This window comes from Salarias fasciatus, chromosome 5 (genome assembly GCF_902148845.1).
Source record: "Salarias fasciatus chromosome 5, fSalaFa1.1, whole genome shotgun sequence".
NCBI lineage: Eukaryota > Metazoa > Chordata > Actinopteri > Blenniiformes > Blenniidae > Salarias > Salarias fasciatus.
In genome coordinates this window covers 7,641,315-7,659,629 of record NC_043749.1, presented here as the reverse complement: position 1 = coordinate 7,659,629, position 18,315 = coordinate 7,641,315, and the positions used below count along the sequence as shown (strand labels likewise).

The 18,315-nt window shown below is 42.2% G+C and overlaps 2 protein-coding genes across 2 annotated transcripts; both read right to left on the bottom strand.

The window, feature by feature from the left end:
* Positions 1-8,764: 8,764 nt before the first annotated feature.
* Positions 8,765-10,792, bottom strand: drd5a (dopamine receptor D5a). The gene is given in 3 exon segments (XM_030092706.1): positions 8,765-10,368; positions 10,370-10,457; positions 10,460-10,792. Coding segments are annotated over 3 exon segments (1,377 nt in total). The 5' UTR covers positions 10,512-10,792; the 3' UTR covers positions 8,765-9,131.
* A 2,703-nt stretch (positions 10,793-13,495) lies between these two features.
* Positions 13,496-18,054, bottom strand: otop1 (otopetrin 1). The gene is given in 9 exon segments (XM_030092107.1): positions 13,496-13,938; positions 14,605-15,512; positions 16,730-16,860; positions 17,011-17,069; positions 17,355-17,392; positions 17,395-17,490; positions 17,685-17,904; positions 17,906-17,967; positions 17,970-18,054. Coding segments are annotated over 9 exon segments (1,770 nt in total). The 3' UTR covers positions 13,496-13,767.
* Positions 18,055-18,315: the final 261 nt, after the last annotated feature.

The window sequence follows — 18,315 nt, the reverse complement described above, 5'->3', positions numbered from 1 at the left end:
CCTTGAGATCTTTTGACAACTTTGACTTGTGTGCTTTCTTCCATTCCTGTTGATGCCTCAGAATGTCCATGAATCATCACCTTTTTGTGAAGCTTTGTTCAACTTGAATCGAGGCCTCTGATTCATCAGTGCTTTCCATTATAGATTAACTAAATACAATAGTTGTTTGTGTCAGAACACTCTTTCCATAGAATTCTTCTGGGTCTCTCATTACTCTGCATGTTTTGAGAATTTCTCTGCTTTAAATGAACTTGAGTTCACTAAATGGGTCACTTTTTCGAAGTTTGTTTAGTTTCTGTCCATCCAAATATCATCAACCTGAGGTTTTTTCTCAATGAAGTAAAAACGGTTGGAGGTCTTCAGTCATAGAAGATGGAACATGGCAAATTCTCAAAGTGAATGGGGAAAATTATGAAAGGGATCACCTGTGCCTCTCTTCTAGTCTGTGCTCTTCTTTCTCTCTCTCTCTATCCCTCCTATAGTGGAGAAAATGAAGATTTCTTCCGTAAGAGTTTTTCATGTCCACAGTCTCTTATGCTTGTTCATGTGGAACAGTTTGGATTTTCATCTGGAAAAATTCCTAGAGATCACTGTGTTGTACTTGGCACAATATCGATAAAGCTGAATTGAACTGAATGGTGAATTGTGTTATATGTATCACAATGTCATGATTCAAATGCAAGTGCATAATGTGAAATGATATTTACATTCAATCCTTAAATTAAATATGAAGTTATTATGTGAACAACAAAACAAAGCAAAGTTGCTTAAAAAGTGATACATTGTTGCCAACTCCTCAGTCCAGAAAGTTCTAAATGATGTCATAATGGAATTTGCACAGCTGCTCATTTGCATATCTTGGTCAAATTAGTTGATGACATCATTTAAAACTGATACATTGTTACAAAATCCTCAGTCAGTAGGAAAGTTCTAAATGACATCATCTAATTTGCATGTGAATTTGCATATCTGGGTCAAATTGAGCTTTATCTCAAGACCAGTGATGGGTGTTAAAATAAATGATGTTACTATTTTTAGTAACAAGTAATCTAACTATTACATTTTCAGGCGCAGTTCCGTTAAATCACTGTTTTCAGCTTGGTTTTTCCTCCTCCAGAGTCCAGCTGAGCCAGTGAAGCACCAAGTTTGTGTCCAGAAAGAAGGAACCGTTTTGATGCAAAGTGCATCCTGTGACAGAGATACAGCCATAGAGACCCTGCTCATTCAAAGGCAGCTTTTAAATGGAAGCACAAACATCTGTTGAAATATTGTGTTTTATTATTTTTTTTTTACAAATGTAGAAATGCTATCTACAATTAAAAATAAATTTTGATTGGTGCCCTGTTTCATATTTAGGCTCCATTCACACTGCAGGCAAATGACGACTCAGTTATTATTTTTTGCTCACAAGTGACCGATATCTGATCTTTTTTGTGACCATGTGAAAATTGCAATTCTGATTTTTTTCACACCAGACCCAGGCCTTGTTCATGTGTGGTGCCAAATCAGATACAAATCTGACACTTTTCAATGCGAGCACAGTCTGAACGCTGAAATCGCATGTATGCGACCTCCACATAATTTACATGAGACTGACATCACTAATCTGTGCCGGAGGAAGCGGCATGGAGGATGCTGTGCCCTCTTTTTTCTCAATCTCCTTGTTTCCCTCATGATTTTTTTCAAAATCATGCCCTACCTTTTAGCACAACCACTTGAAAATTGATATGCATGCACTGACCTGTGTGGTGTCTGTTTTTAATCCTGTGAACAGTGCACTCGGGAGCCGCCCCTCATTGAAAATGTACTGTGAATGATCATGCAAGACAATCAGATCTCAGCAGAAATCACCTGCAGTGTGAACGCAGCCTCAGATTCATGTAGCGCTTCCCTTTTGTAATTTACTCTGTCAGGTGTCCAATAATTTCATTAATCATATATTTAGTTTTATAATCATTATTTGGACATCTTAAAGTTCCATTAAGGGGATCCAAACTCTTTGACATATTATAGAATGTTTTTACATATTACACTTTTCTCTATTAGAGACAATCTTATGTATCCTGTGTGCATGTGCATGCCGGTTTGTGCGTATATACTGACAACCAAGTTTTAGTTTCTTCTAGATATTTCTGAATCGGTGGGCAGTGGGACTTACTATCCTTCAAATTCATTACATTTATAAATGATATTCCACAGTTTAGCTGGATCTGATATCTATTAAATTACAAAGGAAAAGCCTGAGGGATTCTGAGTCACAGAGTAAAAGATCCACAGAGGATTGATTTTTACAACCACTGCAAGTCTCGCAGCAGGTGACCTGCGGCTCCTTGCTTTTTAAAGTATTTAGACTCATCGCACCTCTGCCACCTCTGCAGCAGCTTTCATTTGTCAAAAGGGAGCATTTGTTCCTCAAACAGTAAATGTTTTCAGAAAACGCCATTACTATTCCCTCGTAGCCTCTGCTCTCATATTGAGTCTGCAGGTATGTCTCTGAGCACCCTCAGTGAAAATGCAAGTCAGCTGCACGACACTAATAAGCCCTGGACACATTTGTCAGCAGTGGCTGGTGTTTGTTTTAATTGTGTGTTTATTTTCCCTGATGGAAGAGAATGTGACATGATGCAGCAGAATGTAAAAAGAAACTGAGATTGAGGGTGGAATCAGATAAGACAATCGCAAATGTTTTCTAATTATAAATTCACTTTGACATCAAAAGTAATTATCACATATTGTTACTGAGCACATAGTATCAATGTTTAGTATCACAGCAACAAAATGTGTGATAAAAAGTGATTTGCATCAGGATTATGACAATCTGTCATTCCTTTTGAACACTTTGCTCAGTTAAAATGCTTCTTGATCAAAGGCTCATAATGAATATTTCATTATTTATCAAGTTACAATCATGATTAATTAGATTTTTTTGCAGTCAAAGCAAGGAAATTCATCATAATTTTGAAGCTCATCAATTCATCCAACCAGCAGTCCGTCATCTCTACGTGTTCAAGGCTATCTGATTTAACGCTAAACAGGGAATGGGGTCAAATAGCTACTAATCAGCAATATTTGGTCCAAGGTTACATATTTTCTTCTTGATATGCACAGTTATTTCCTCATATTGTCAGCAAATTGTGAAAGTTTTAAAATTGCGATTAAAACAAATCTGCCAGTTTCCCATCAATTTGCAAAGCAATAACCCATTTTCTCTCTAAACAAATGTTTCTTAGAACGATTTATATGGAATTCGTCAAACTTTATGAACTGATAAAATGTGTTGAGACGTGAGTCAATTAACCAAAATTACATTAGTTTTACCATTTACAGCTCAGAAAACTCGCTTAACTGAAGCTGTTTTAAATGGCTTCTTGAAAAGGTTGACTATCCCATAAAATATAAAGTATAATCTATTATCACCCGCCCTCCCCGACCACCACCACCACCACAAACAAACACAAAAACCTATCTCCATGTTCAGCATGTTTAATTCTGAATATCATAAATATCATCTACAATATAGAATATTGTATGTTTTCATCAACTTTGTCCTCAAACTTTGGAAGAAACTGAAAAAATGGGAAAGTTATTAAAAATAAATTCTGAAATATAATCATTGAAATAAGGTTAATTATTCAACTTCATTGATATGTATGGCATTCTTATTATGAGGTAATGTTTCTTTGCATATTTTTTCCATCATTGAGCATATGATTAAAATAAACTGAGCTTTGAGATGGATATTCTGCATTAGGAACACTTTTGTATATTTAACTTTGGACTTGGTTAAACCCACCCAAAAATATTGCTAAATAGCATTTTTTTTTTAAATTTGAATTCAACTGTGTTTCGTTTTCTCCTATTTGGAGGGCATGAATGAGAAACAAATGTGAAACTCAGACAATGAGAGCGTTTTTGCATTCCAGGAAGCATTCAGAGCGCCTGTCCTGCGGCCTTATGGGAAAAAAGACACCGTTCTATCTCTCCAGTAAAGCTCACCTTAAGTAACTGAAAACCGCTGACTGCGTCAGAGATAGGAAGCAGATGGGACGGCAGTGAGAGGGGAGAGAAGGAGTTTCACAGAGCCAAAGACCTGAAATACAACGCTAAAGCAGACGTGCAGAACTGTCTGTGATCTGAGTAAAGTCTCTTTGACAATGTCCAGTATGTTAAAAAAACAAGCCTCCTCAGTCAGTCTGTTTCTGTCATTCCTGTTATCTTGACAATTAAACATGCAGTCACTTAAAATGACTTGTAACATTGAGCATAAATTGACTGTCAGTGTGGAATGAAGACAGATGACACAATGTGGACAAACATTGTTATAGAGATTTCACAGCGATGCTTTGGATTGCTCTGTAGTGTTGAACTAACGTTTGTCTTTTAAATCAGTATTTCTCAGTCCTGACACTGGATGACTCACCGCTCAGATGTCTGACGTCTCCCTCCTCCGACAAAAGTGATTCACCAAGTCTGACAGCCAGCCGTGTAAAACAAATGTGTTGGAGCAGAGAAGACATGTGAAATTTATGAATGGTGATTCAGCCAGGACCACACGTCAGAAGAACTGTACTTTGCAAGACAAGAGCAACAATGACACAGCAACCAGCTCCACATACCTTTGGTTTTCCCAAGGTACTTCCCAGTGGAGTAGAGATAAGATTCATTTTGTAGTGAGCTGGAATGAGTTGGTTCAGAATTATTAAGCTGCTGCTTCTAGCTTTTCTATAGAAACACCAGCTCTGAAACTGCGAACTGCCAGGTCAGGGAGCAGGACTGAGACAATCTGAAGCAACAAACAAGTCAAACACAACTCTGCCTCTTATTTTATACTGGTGATGGGTTTGTCATGCACTAATGCCAGAGAAGTCATTACAGTCATGCTACTTGATGAGAATTTAATAACTGGACTACTTTTGAGAGCATGATCTCTAACAATCTCCCCAAAGAAAACAATAAACATCCAATTATGCACGTACAATTATTTATTCATACATATATTAATATATATATATATATATTATATATATATATATATATATATATATATATATATATATATATATATATATTTATATTATTTTGTGTGTGCGCCTAATTGCATGTTGCAGGAGCTTACTCTATGTGCGTGCATTGTGCGTGTGAGCAGTTTTGATGAATGCGTCCTGATGGATGGTGTAACCACCCCTAAGCCTGCCTCCACTTCCTCTCCAGCTCTCCTGTCATGGCTGAGTATCGAGGTCAAACCACCTTTCATATTTGTTCCACACAACAAGGACACAGAGTGGAGGGACGAGTAAACATCGCATCCCCTGGGAACACTGCTGTTTTCCTGTTTTTCACTCATTTCATTTGCAAGTTCTCCAATATTCTTTACATAAAGCAGTCCTGGAAGAATGTTGAAAATAAAAACATTCTTTAAAGTATTCATTATCGGCGCTCCGGTTTGAATTCAGCTCGCTCTGTGGGAGCTGAATGCTGATTTCTGGCTTTAAAATTCCAAAACCATAACCTCCTCTTGCAATTATACCCTCATTTTGAGGCCAACTTTTTTAGAAATGCAGTGCCAGAGGGCACCTGCTATTGAATGTTGGCCATCGTACCAGTGGCGTCTGTGGGTTGTGAGTTTAATCATCATCTGATGAGATGTGGCAGAGTGATCACCCGCATTTTAACCCTGACAGGTGCAATTTCATCCACCACTCAGTCCCCTATTGTAACGCTGATCAGCAAAAGCGTGGGAAGTATGAGTTGAGAACAGCGAAGTAGACCCTTGGGGGTTCAGTAAACGGGCTTTCTTCTCCGTGTCATTTAATCTATTACTCCTGGCAACGGTGGGATTTTTGCCAACGACAACGAGAAAATAACAGATTGTCTTAATTTCTGTGAAATATGTCGAAAGAGACACTTTACAGCAGACAGCAGTGTCATCTGCTGTTACAAGCCATTTGCTTATCTATATTTAGATTACATTTCCAGAGCTTAATTGCCATTTATCCGTCGAGTAATGAGGTTTAAATTGTGTTTTCCATATCTTGTTAAATAGAAATTCAGTTCTGTAAAATGTGACTCACATTATTGTTAACAAAATCGAACTCCTACTTGTAAAACTACAAGTGTTTGCTTCAGATTTTCAGTGTGGAGTTTGCACCAGTGTTCTCAGAGCCAAAGGCATGCTTGGAAGCTCACCAGTTTGCATGTGAGTATTTATTTCTCTGTCCTTTGATGGACTGGCAGTCTGTCCCGGGTGGATCAATCATTCATCTTCAACAGGAAAGCGCTCACCTGACACGACTCAAAGCAGTGAAAAAAGACAAGATCTGAAAATTGTGGTTTCTTTATAAATGATTGCCACCTAACTTGTTAAATATCAAAGATTTTTACATCACTTTTGATTAATTTCAAAACATAACCGTGCTGTGTGGTAGAGTGAGGAGTTCAGCCATCTGTTCGAGACTCGGCCGAGCTGCTACTCCTCCATACTGAGAGGAGACGGTGGAGGTGGTGGCGGTCGGGGATCTGATTAGGATGCTCCCTGGTCGCCTCCCATGAGAGGTTTACCAGGCACGTCCGACAAGGAGGAGACCCCGAGGTCGGCTCAGGACCTCCTGGAGAGATTACATCTGTGGTTTAGTCAGGGGGGCAGCTTGGGGTCCCCCCAGAGGAGCTGGAGGGAGCTGCGGGGTACAGAGGTGTCTGTGTGTCTTGCTTTCTCTGCTGCCACCACGTCCTGAAATGGACTAAGAAAGGGAAAAAGATTGTTGGATGCCAGGACAAAAATACACATATTTTACTTGTGGCATAACAAAGTATTTCATTTTTTTTATATGCTTAATTACTGCTTGTCAAAATAATTAGGAATTTGAAGAGTTTCAAAAAGCAGGCAAAAAGCTAAATGTCCATTTAAATCTCTCTATTTCAAACACTATTTACTGTATGTTTACTTTATTGCAAGTTCTACAAGTTACAAATACACATTTGTTTGTTCTGTACAGCTGTAAGTTGCATCCAGGGCAGAATTGCTTTGTTAATCCTTAATTCCTCTTCTATTAATTGTTGCATGCTTCTTACTCATCTCCACTTTTTAACAAATTTTAAACATTTGAGTGAAATTGCAAGAATCAAATGGTCTACTGTGGGATATGTAGTGATATTAAAAAAAAACTAATCTAAAATGAAAGAGTTTGTTTTCTTTTATCTGTTTTGTACTTGTTGTCCTCTGCTGATTAATTGCATCTGGATTAAATATTTACTTATAAACTTGCCTACTGATAATAAAATCACACATAAAAAGACACCGGGGAACCGTGTTCCCACTGCGAGTCTGTGTTTTGATGGGAGAAAAGCTAAACTATAAATGATGCTGGCGCTTCATCAAAGATGTGCTACTGTGGTGGTGTGTTATTTTACTGGTGTTGAATGGTTTTTACATCATTTTGTTGATAATGATTCAAAGAAATTTTTTTTCAGATTGCTGACCAACAAAAGATTCCTTTGTCAGGAAACATTCTGCTTTTTTTTTGCAGGACTTTTGTTCTTCTAGTCCTTTTTTTTTTTCAACTTTAACGCTTGTCCGCAGATTGTTATTCTCCCAGTGCCTCCCAGCAATTTCAGCTTATGGATGGCAGGTGTAGCTCAGAGGGTTTCTAGAAGTCGCAGCCCAGAAAGTTATGTGTCCCCTTAAGTGTGGGATTACCTGCAGTAGGACTGTTGCACACAATCCCGACTGCTCTGACAGCATGTAAAACCACTTGGGTAACAAAAGAAGAAAGAGTAAGTTTGGAAAACAAGACAGCTCCATTAAAAAGAGAAAATCAAAGGTCAAAACTCTTCAACATAGAAAATGTGTCTATAGACTAGATTTAAAGAAAAACTGAATGTCATCTTCAGGAAGATGTGAATGCACTCAGCTCCTCTCAGTATGACAGAATTTTATTAGACAAATGATGACACACGTCACTGTGTAAAGGACAGTAGAATACATTCAGATCAGGTCATCTGTACAGTACAAAGATAAGAGAGGTGAGGGAGAAGTGGTGTATGACATCCAGTTGTTTTGGCCCAGTGGCCTCACATATGTGTAGACTTTCCATTGCAACAACTCCAGCAACAACTACAATAGTATTACCTTCAAGTCTTTGGTCATTTAAACACTTTGTCTTTCTTTCTCTCCTTCGTTCTTTTTTTTTCCTTCTTTCTTTCTAGTTATGTTTGTTACAGTAATTATGGCCTCAATGAGAAGTACAAGATCACAGTAATATGGTGGTTATGGGAAGAGATTGCTGATTTCTGTTACATTTATTATGTAGATTGATGACGCCATTGTGCACAGGCATGCTCACGTTGTGTTTCCACTTCCTGATTTTCTTGCTTTTGCGCCATAGTCTGTCAAAGCCTGTGGCAAAGTCTGAGTCAGACTGTGCTCTCGTCCATGAGCTGCAGAGTAGGAGGAGACTGTGGTGGGTACAGTGGCGAAACACGTTAATACTGCATTTTGGCATTGTGTAACTTAAACTCCACAGGACACATTCCTTTCACGTCTCAGGATTATTCTTTAAATAAGCTATAAGGCGCTGGAATAACTGCATCAGACTGTCTTGGTTGCACCGTCTTTAAGGCCGCCCTCAGTTCTCATACTCAGTGGAAAAATGGGCACACATGAAGTTATTAAGCAGCAAAAGATTACCGATATGAATCCTCAGTAAAATTAACAAAAACACTTCTCCTCCAACTGGATGGGCTCGATGGACACTGATGCTCTTTTGCAAAGCCTTTTTAGTATCAACAGCTTCTGCGACACTGAACCTTTAAACAAAGGAACACAGACTTAATTCTTCATGTAAATAAACACCTACACATCACTTTTTTTTTTTTCAAAACGGGACGACAACATCACATTTCATACATGACACCACAAGCAGTGGCAGAGTGGTCTTGTGGCTGAGGGTAAATGTGACCCAGTAAAGTATCTTTGAGTAGGTCACTGGGTCCCCTCCCCTCACCACATCAGCTGCAAGTGTGCCCAGAGTGTGCTCTCAGTGGAGAGGGGATTCTGGAACAAAGGAGATGAATGAGTGGTGACATTATTATCATCAATACATCCAATTACGCACGGGGAGACAAGGAGTGTAGAGTCAGTGTAATCCATTGGGTGTGAACGGTGACATCCTGTCAAGACTGATATCTGCCTCGCAGTCCTCCAAATCACAAATCGAGTCGGTGGCGTTTTCATTGTTGTGAGAAAACTGTGAAATCCTGTCGAACGTCTCTTCGTGTTCAATACATTCGACCACGTTGGGAATCATGTTAACATAGGCGTTCGCAATTTCCTTGTGGATGAGCGTGTCCTGGTTATATGACACCAGCTCGTTGCTGATATTAACAGTTTCCACCGGTGTGTTGGAGCAGAAATTGCGGCAGCCCAGGAGGCTGGCGAAGGCCTTCCGGAACTCAGCGTTGAAGGCGTATATGATGGGATTTAGGGAGGAGTTGGTCCACCCAAACCACACGAAAACGTCAAAAGTCGTTTCGCTTACGCACGGCAGACCCGCGTCCCGGTCCGTCGCAGGCTTTTCACAGAACGGGACCATGCAGTTTAGAACAAAGAAAGGTAACCAGCAACACACGAAGACGCCCATAATCACCGAAAGAGTTTTAAACACTTTAGTTTCCCGTTTAATCGACGTTTTCAATGTGTTGTGGTGTTGGCACTCTATTCTGTTGGTCCTGCAACTTTGCGCGTGTTCTGCTGCTCTCTCCAGAGAGGCTATTCTCCTAATCTGTATCTGTGCTATCCGATATATTCTAGTGTATGTTACAATCATAATTGCTACGGGGATATAAAAACTTATTAATGAGGAGGATATAGCATACTCTCTGCTCAGGCTGGAATCGCAGTTCTCCTCTATCTGTCGACTTGTGGAAGAGTTGTGCGCTCCGGACGCGTCGTCAGCGCTGGCTTTGTGCCAGTTTAGCTGGACGGGAATGAATGAAATGAGCACAGACAGCGTCCAAGTGATGCTGATCATAACAAAGGCAACTCGCTGGGTCATTTTCCTCTCGTAGCGGAAGGGGCTTGAGATGGCCCAGTATCTATCCACACTGATAATGCAGAGGTTCAGGATGGAAGCGGTGGAACACATGATGTCAAAAGCGACCCAGACATTGCAGAAAGTACCGAACGGCCAATATCCCGCCACTTCTGCCACCGCTTTCCATGGCATCACCAGCACGGCCACAAATAAATCCGACAGAGCCAGGGAGACGATGAAAATGTTGGTAACTTTGGTTCGCAAGTGCCGAAAGCGCAGCACCGCGGAGCAAACCAAGATGTTCCCCAGAAGCGTCCACAGGATGAGCAGGGAGAGCAAAGCCCGTCACAGTGCGCACCAGCATGTCCTTCCCCCCGTCGCTCGTTGCCTCCGTTTCGGTGGTGTTCCACATGATCTCTCCGAGGGTGCCGGCACAGAGTCGATCCCCTGCACCGATGAGAGATACTTGGCTGGGTTCTCCATTTGCTCTCCTCAAGTAAAACTGCAGTCCATTGCTCCGTGCTCAGAGACGGGCTCGGATATAAGCCAGTCACGGTCCTGTCCCAAATGACCCGCGACGCTACCAGCCTGATGTCGAGCGCAAAGCAGACGGGGAGAGCGAACTGAGCGCGTTAAAAACGAGTCGCACGATGTGCCAGGTGCGCTGAGGGGCTGAAACGCAGAGCGCAGTGTCGAGCGCATGTTGCAACCTTGTGGGTCCCGTCTGACCTGGCTGCTGCTGCTGCTGCTGCTGCTGCTGTGAATCTCTCATTCCGAGCTATCCCGAGCGCAGTGTGGGTGTGGAGGGAGTCCCACACACACGCACACAATAACCAGGGTTAGGCGCATTTAACTATCACGCCTTCCCGAGCATTACGCACAACAATGCACTGTGTTAGAGCAGGTGCGAGGAAGTTTGGAATAGTGTGAAGAATTTAGGTGACGAATTCTCCAAATAACGTTTGAACAAACTCCAAATCAGTCAGCTGTTTTCTTTTCTCCGGCTGTGGAAGTCCTCACACACACTGAGGACTTGACATCACGCCAGACTGCAGTAACCTGAGAGACAATGAGAGGTCTAAGTGCAAGCATTCGATCCGAGCATGCATTCAGGATTACTTAGACACGCCCAGTGAGTTTATATTTAATGGAGACGATGTGTTGCTTTAAGCAAAAGTGACCATGACCTGCAGGCGGTCGTGATAGCGCTTATAGAGCTGTCCATGGTGCTGAAATGGCTAAACAGCCTGAGGCTCGCAGGCGTTCAGTCCCTTCACTGAGCACAGACGCATCTGCCCTGCTATCTTAATCGAATAGCTGTTATTGTTTGACGCATTGCTGCTTGCATGGATGGAAGGATGAAGTTGAGATTTCTATTAACAGTGTCATAATACACTAAGTAATAAAATCGATATCAATCAAAAGCTCTAGTTGTACAGGTATCAAGAGGTAGTTGAGACTTCTCAAACTATGAGAGAAAATAATTTTATAAGCTTGTGTTTCAGTAATTGGGAAAAAGTGGCACAAACAAGTCTGTTGAGACTAAACACTGTTGGTCGTTTTCCCTCTAATCTCCGCAGGCTGAAGGTCACAGCTTCTCGGAGTTGTCTGAACAGGTGACCAACATTTGCACTCGCAGCTTGCGCGTGAAGATTTCCACGAGTCCTGCGTCTTGGTGTCCCTGCCTGCACAGCAGCAGCAGCAGCAGCAGCAGCAGCGCCGTTTCCGGCTTTGAAACGTCACGGATATTTTTAGACGTGTCCGCGTGCCTGTCAAATCGTTGTGACACGACGATAAAATAATCTCCTGACGCCCGATGCCAAAGTCTCTGGAGTGGACGGAGCCGTAATCTGTGGATGTCGTGCCGGGAGGCAACCTGTGTGTCCCACACTGCCTTCAGGCTGCTGCCGCTCCACACACACACACATACGAGAGGTTACCACAGGGAAATTAACACATCAGGAGTGTTTCGGGACAATAGTCACAACACATAATCAATGACGTTCAAGATGACTTTTTGGTGCGTTCCAAATGTAAAAAAAAAAAAAAAGACTTAGAATTCACATTGTTTGAAATTCACATTATTACACACACACTTTTGTTGAGTAGTATTTATATGTTATTTATGGTGTTATTCATGAACTCCACACTTTGATTTTTCGAAAGTGAAGTGGTTTTCTGATACTTGTAAGCACTTTCTTTACCTTTACCTGCAGTTTGTGCTGCTACGAGTTTCGGAACTGTCTGAAACCGTGAACACGTACCGCCACCCTGTGGTGTAAACATCTCCTACAGTTGACTCAGCATTGCTGTGCCCCAGGAGTCACCACAAAGTCAGACTTGAGCAAAAGTTGGAAAAAAAAAAGTATTTTATTGCAATAAGCAAAAGGTACACGTATCACAATTGTACATTTTATTTCTTACAGCACCATTTAATTGGAAATTCAAAATCATGTCACAGTGTATGAATGATTTTGATCAGCTGAACAGTATTTACAAGGGCAATCTGGATATTGCAACAAGGATATGACCACAACTTGGCACATATTGAGAACACATACTGAGGATAGCACCAGGTAGAGAACCTGTTAGATGTCTCACTCAAATGCTGTTTATTTATTATAGACTGGTACAGTAAAGCTACGTATTTATGCTTTTCAAGAATCAACTAGTCAGTGTGATGGTGTTTTCTGCAGGTGTAAACATCTGCCTGTATTATGATGCAGCTGTGGTCATCACAGCAAATCCTGCTCTTCACTATCACGGTCTATTTTGGTGTGGTAATCTTGGAAAAGTCCTAATCCAAGATCATGTCAGCACAAAAATCAGAGTCAAGACTAGAAACATGCTTTGCCTGGTGTTACATAACTTTATATTCAATATAAAGTCAAACAGAGTGCTACCAAACACTTATTCTGAGCTTTTTGAGACAGGAGAGAAGCATGTTGAAGCGAGGCACACTGATGAAGAAAGCTGATGAACCTTTAGTGACTCTGTGAGTCATTTTATGAGAACAAAAGTCCAACTCAAAGATAATTTAATAAGTAGTGCTAACGTTGTTGATTGCCTTGAAGCTCAGATGTTTTAACACTGTACCAATAAACTATGCAAACAAGTTTGGGGAAGTAAATGAGAAACTTATCCTATAGGCTGTGTGCATTTCGGTTATAGATACAATATGAGTCAAGTGATACATCAATGTACAAGTGGCTCTGTTAAATACAGTACTAGTGTAATATTAGAAACTGAAATTAACAGATGGTTCAGTGGCTTCACTGTCATATTTTCAGATATGAAAATCAAGTTTATAGTCTAATCTATATGCCCAGCCACTAATCTGTAACAGTACAAATGTGCATCCCGGTGTATAAATCTATAATGTAGACTCTCAAGTAAAAAAAAAAAATCTACTGAAATGTGATTAGAGAACAAATAGTACAAAGGGCACTTTCTAAAAAAACCTGAAGCCAAGGAATCTTTTCATCACTCTTTAAAAAGTCTCGTGTTATAGAAGGTTTTTCTTCAAGAAACTCAGGCTAACAGGTGCCTCTTCCTCTGCGATCACCCGACTGAGGGACCTACATTTGGTCTGTCTCCACGGCTTGTCTTCAAGTCTGCTGAAGTGTGACCCAGACTGCCTCCTGAACGGTTGACCTGCGCCATGAGACACTGCCGGGAGCCGGTGGTGACAAGTGTTCCTGTGCACGTTATCTGGCATTGTCATCCTGCTGGTGATCCGTCAGGCTCTGCGAAACACCTCGAAGAGAGATGCAACCGAGTGCATGCGGTAAAAAAGGTTCAAAGGAATAGCGAAATTGAGAACTGTGGTCCATATGCTGAAACCGAATGTCTCCTGTTCCAGCCCGTTGTCGTACTGAGGCCTGCAGCCAAAAGCAGGGAGGATCCAAAGCTGAAAATGAAGCAAAAGGGTCCTTTTAATTAGAAAATCCTGAGTTAATGAACGTTTGGCCACCTGGGGGCACCGTAAGAAATTGTAAAGCTACAATTTACTACCATATGAAGCTGTTGCAACTAAAGTCAACACCCTGGGTACATATTACAGTCATTACAAGTTATAATTCTCTACACAAGACAATATCCAAGATATGTTGATTTCACTTTCTTCAGGCTACGATCTGGCTCTTAAGTGGCCAAATTCTCCAAAGCAAACCAGCCTGACAGCAGCTATATTTGTATGGCTGTTGTGTATCAGCAGGAAGGTTGTTTTTAATAAAGATACACTGTGCTGCGATGCCCAAAAAATGGAGACACTGATATAAAACTTCACAGCTGTGGAGTCAAAACAAACATACAGACACAAAACCTAAGTGGTATTAAAATGCATTATAAAACTGAGAACATTGATGAAGCTTCAGCTCCTGGGATGAATTGATTTAAGACCCATTTTGTAAATCTAAACTGCCATTTAGATTACCCTGAAACAGTCTGTATTTTCAAGTAAAAACAGCATAAAGGAAAGATAAGTTAAATGTGCAAATTTGATTGGATGAACACAAATCCAAGTACTGACTGGGTTAATACAGGGTATGTTTACGTTATGTTCATGTATACTCACCGAAATGTTGCACATTATCAGTAAAACTGCGATGTTCTTCAGGATCTGCCTCTTTATATTCGGAGACTCGGCCACTTTTTTCCCCACAGGCAGCGGCACCTCGGAGTGTTTCCGTGGACACCGGTACACCTGGCCGCTCTCCTCCTGCTCGTTCTCCATGGTGACACAGGTTCTCTCCGGAGTCTCGTAAGACCGGTTGATGATGCCATTGTACGGAGGAGCCAGAGACGAGGTGACTGAGAAGATCTCCGGAGCAGCAGGTAACTCTGGGTCGTCCCGCTCGCTGCCCTCCTGCTGGCGGTACAGGGACTCTATGATGAAGAGGTTCTGGACGTACTTCTCCAACACGATAAGCAGGGAGTAGATGAGGTTGGTCCAGCGGTAGGGCGGGTTGCTGTGGGTGCTCAACACAGCCACTACACTGCACCAGGACATGAACCAGGACCCAATGGAGGATCCGAAAAGCTGCTCTGTGTCCAGCTGTCTGGACGGATTCTTGGAGGTGTCCAGTGGCATGTGGTTCGCTCGGTATATGACGAGACCTGAAGCACCGGCGAAGCACATGACCACCAGCATGACGATGCCGTAAATGTAGAACATAGAAATGGCCGACTGACGCATCAGGAGGGACTTCTCTACATGGGTAATGTAGACCACCAGTATCCCGATGGTGCTGGCAAGTGCAAGCAGACCCACAATGGGGCCTAAGGTCAAGCCCTGGGTTTTGGTAACCAGTCGCTTCCGGTTTGAAGAGAGGTCAATGTTGCGTCCAATGTTCTTCCACATGACAAAAAGCAAGGCAGAGACAAAGATGTGGTACTCAATGTTGAATGGGTAGAGATAGTAGAGGCTGCTGGAGAACATGGAGCATGTGCTGGTGGTGCAGTTACAGGCTGGCTCTGAGTGCTCTGTGAGGAAAAACCAAGAAAAAGGTAAAAATGCATAAGAGGCATTGCAAATTCAAAAGCCTAAGAAAAGCACATAAGGTGCGATATGATCATCAATATGTACAGTCATTTTAAAAGATGTGGTGTCGGCTAACACACTTGATCTAATCCTGTCATTGTTTCCTTTGAAGATTGATTCCCACCTGCAGATGAGAGCTGTTGATCATTGACTTGTTCTAGTAACAAAGCAGTCTGACTCGCACAGTCTTCTCTGGAAACCCTTTCAGTACACTGACTCTACACTTCATTAACTTATGACAAACTCGAGGCGGGACCCTTTGTGGAAGCATAAAAGCTATTTACAGAAGGTGGTGTGCTCAGTGTCAATTATCTTGTAATTCACAAAAAAGTACAAACACACAACATAGCCATGTCTCACAAGACAAATGATAGTGGTGAGTGGGAGTAGAATGGATCGGGGTATTAAAAGCAGCAGTGAATGTTGTTGCAACTGTTTAATTCTATGACGGAACAAAAAAATAAGTAACACTGCTTCTTAAAAAGCTGGTCCCAAAAAGAAATTCCAAAGCAATTTAAACTGCATTTCAGTGTGAAATTTTATCGTAAATACTGAATGGCCTTTTAGTAAAGTCTTGTTTTTTTCTTCTTCTTGCAGCACTCACACTACCCAACGCGCTGTGGTATACTGTTGCCATCGAGAAGACCATCTCAGAAAAAAATCCTAGCATGTCCCCCCTCCCCTCCTCCCCCTCTCCCCCCGAAAGGCCACCACTATGGTCCTGCACCCTTTAATTAAAAAGGGAACAACAGTCAGGGTGCAGCCAGCCTCACAGTCAGCCGGATATGAGGAGGAGCAGCCTAGCCCCCCAACCCTAGGCTTAGATGTATCAGTTACTGTAATTGCAGCACCCTGGGGACTAAGCAGCCTGGGGACAAAGCCGTCTGAGGTCAAGCGGGGGGTTGCCAAGGAGGGTGGTTGCGGCTGAAGTGTGGGGAAAAGGCCAGGGAGGGGGCCCGCGCTCCAGCAACACCGTGTTTCCTGAAATCTAATAGAGAGACGTTCGACACAAACAAGACCCGCCGGGCCGCCGAGCTAACCTCCCTTCCCCTCGCGAACCTCTCCTTCCTTTTTCTTTCATCCATTGAAGTGAGCTCTCAAGTGGACTATTGTGCTTTTCTTCCAGGTACAAGCCAGCAATCGACCCTTTGGCCATTACCTATAGTGAGGTTTTCATAGCCCAAGGCAGAAAGTCTTCTCTTATGGTTGTTCAAGAAGTGCTCAGCCTCTGACATCACGCCGCTGCACCACAGGAGGAGGTTGGTAAACACTGCATGGATTACACCAAATCTGAGGAAACCAACAGGTGAAAAAAAGTTTTAGATCCAGAGAGGTGACAGCCTGGAAAAATCATCAGCTGTGCTGGTTTATGCATTTAATATAGTTTATTATTTTAGGGCATTATTAATCTAAATGGCAATGTCAAATGATAACACATACCTTTCAAATGTCTCAAAGCTCTTAATGACGTCTTTAATGTGAAACCAGAGAAAGTGCACCTGAACAAAAACACAAAGAAGTAACAAAAGTTAGAAAAAGTTTAACATTTGAAAAAAAAAAGAATTGTCCTTTATTCTATTTCATCTTGTGTTTTTACTCATCCCCTGATGCCTACACTGAATGACAGGATTATATTGTTGCAGTAGCAGCAACTCTGTGCTTGCCTTAACAACAAAGAGCACATTATTCAAAGACCTTAAGAGGTGCAGGTAAAAGAGACACGGTTTCTAACACCGCTGAAAGATTATCACTTTATTGAAATTAAACTGGGGTTGTAAACTTACCTGTGCTATGGTGTGACTTGCATGGATGACAGGATATACCCGAGCACAGCCGACACACAAGACTGATAGCCAACATAATACCCAATTCGGAAAGCGTCCATAATCAGTGAAAGGAGTGCAAGAAGAGTCAATCCACCTGTAGAGGAAAAACAACACACACTGGGTTAATAAGTATACTAATTAAAGAAAAAAAATGTGTTGGTAAAGTTAATGAAAGTTCAGATTCTCATTTAGTTGTCACAAATATTGATCATCATGTTGACATTTACACTTTGGAATAAAACAGTTTCACATTTTTACGCAGCGACTTCTCTAACTTCACAAACTCGCCTCTTATCCAGCACGTGGTGGCGTGCACATCTCTCTCGGTGCGCGTGTTCTTCTGCCTCTCCCGCACCAGGATGTACCACATCATCCAGATCAGCTGGAGGATCATGAGGCAGGTGGCGAAGGACAGCAGGTGCTCTTCCCTGACGGAGGGGTCATGATGCGCAATGGCCAGCATCAGCGCCGCCCCGATCAGCAGCAGGTTGGTCCGTCCTGACGCCCGGGATCTCCGCGTTCTTCCGCGGGTAGTCCCCCGACAAGCCCATCTTTAGTTTGCTGAAAATCTCTTGTCCTGCTCGGAGCTGGACGACGACGAGGAGCTGTGGCAGTACTTGTTGAGGCACATGATGTCCAGGCCGCCGTGCTCCACCATGGTGGGCGTCATGAGCAGAACGCGCAGAGGAGAGAGGAGAGGAAAGCCAAAGCCGTGCGCTATAAGTGCATTTGAGGGAGGCCAGGTGTGTAACCTGTTGCTACAAGGTGGGGATTCAGGCGGAGAGGTGCCGTGCCAAACATGCATTCAATCTTCAAGGTCCGGCTCAGTGCTCACGCATAGTTTCAGTGTCCAGCCTCGCCGAGGATGGGCTTGATAGATGCCATTCTCATCTTGTAACCCTGAAACTGAAATATCTGG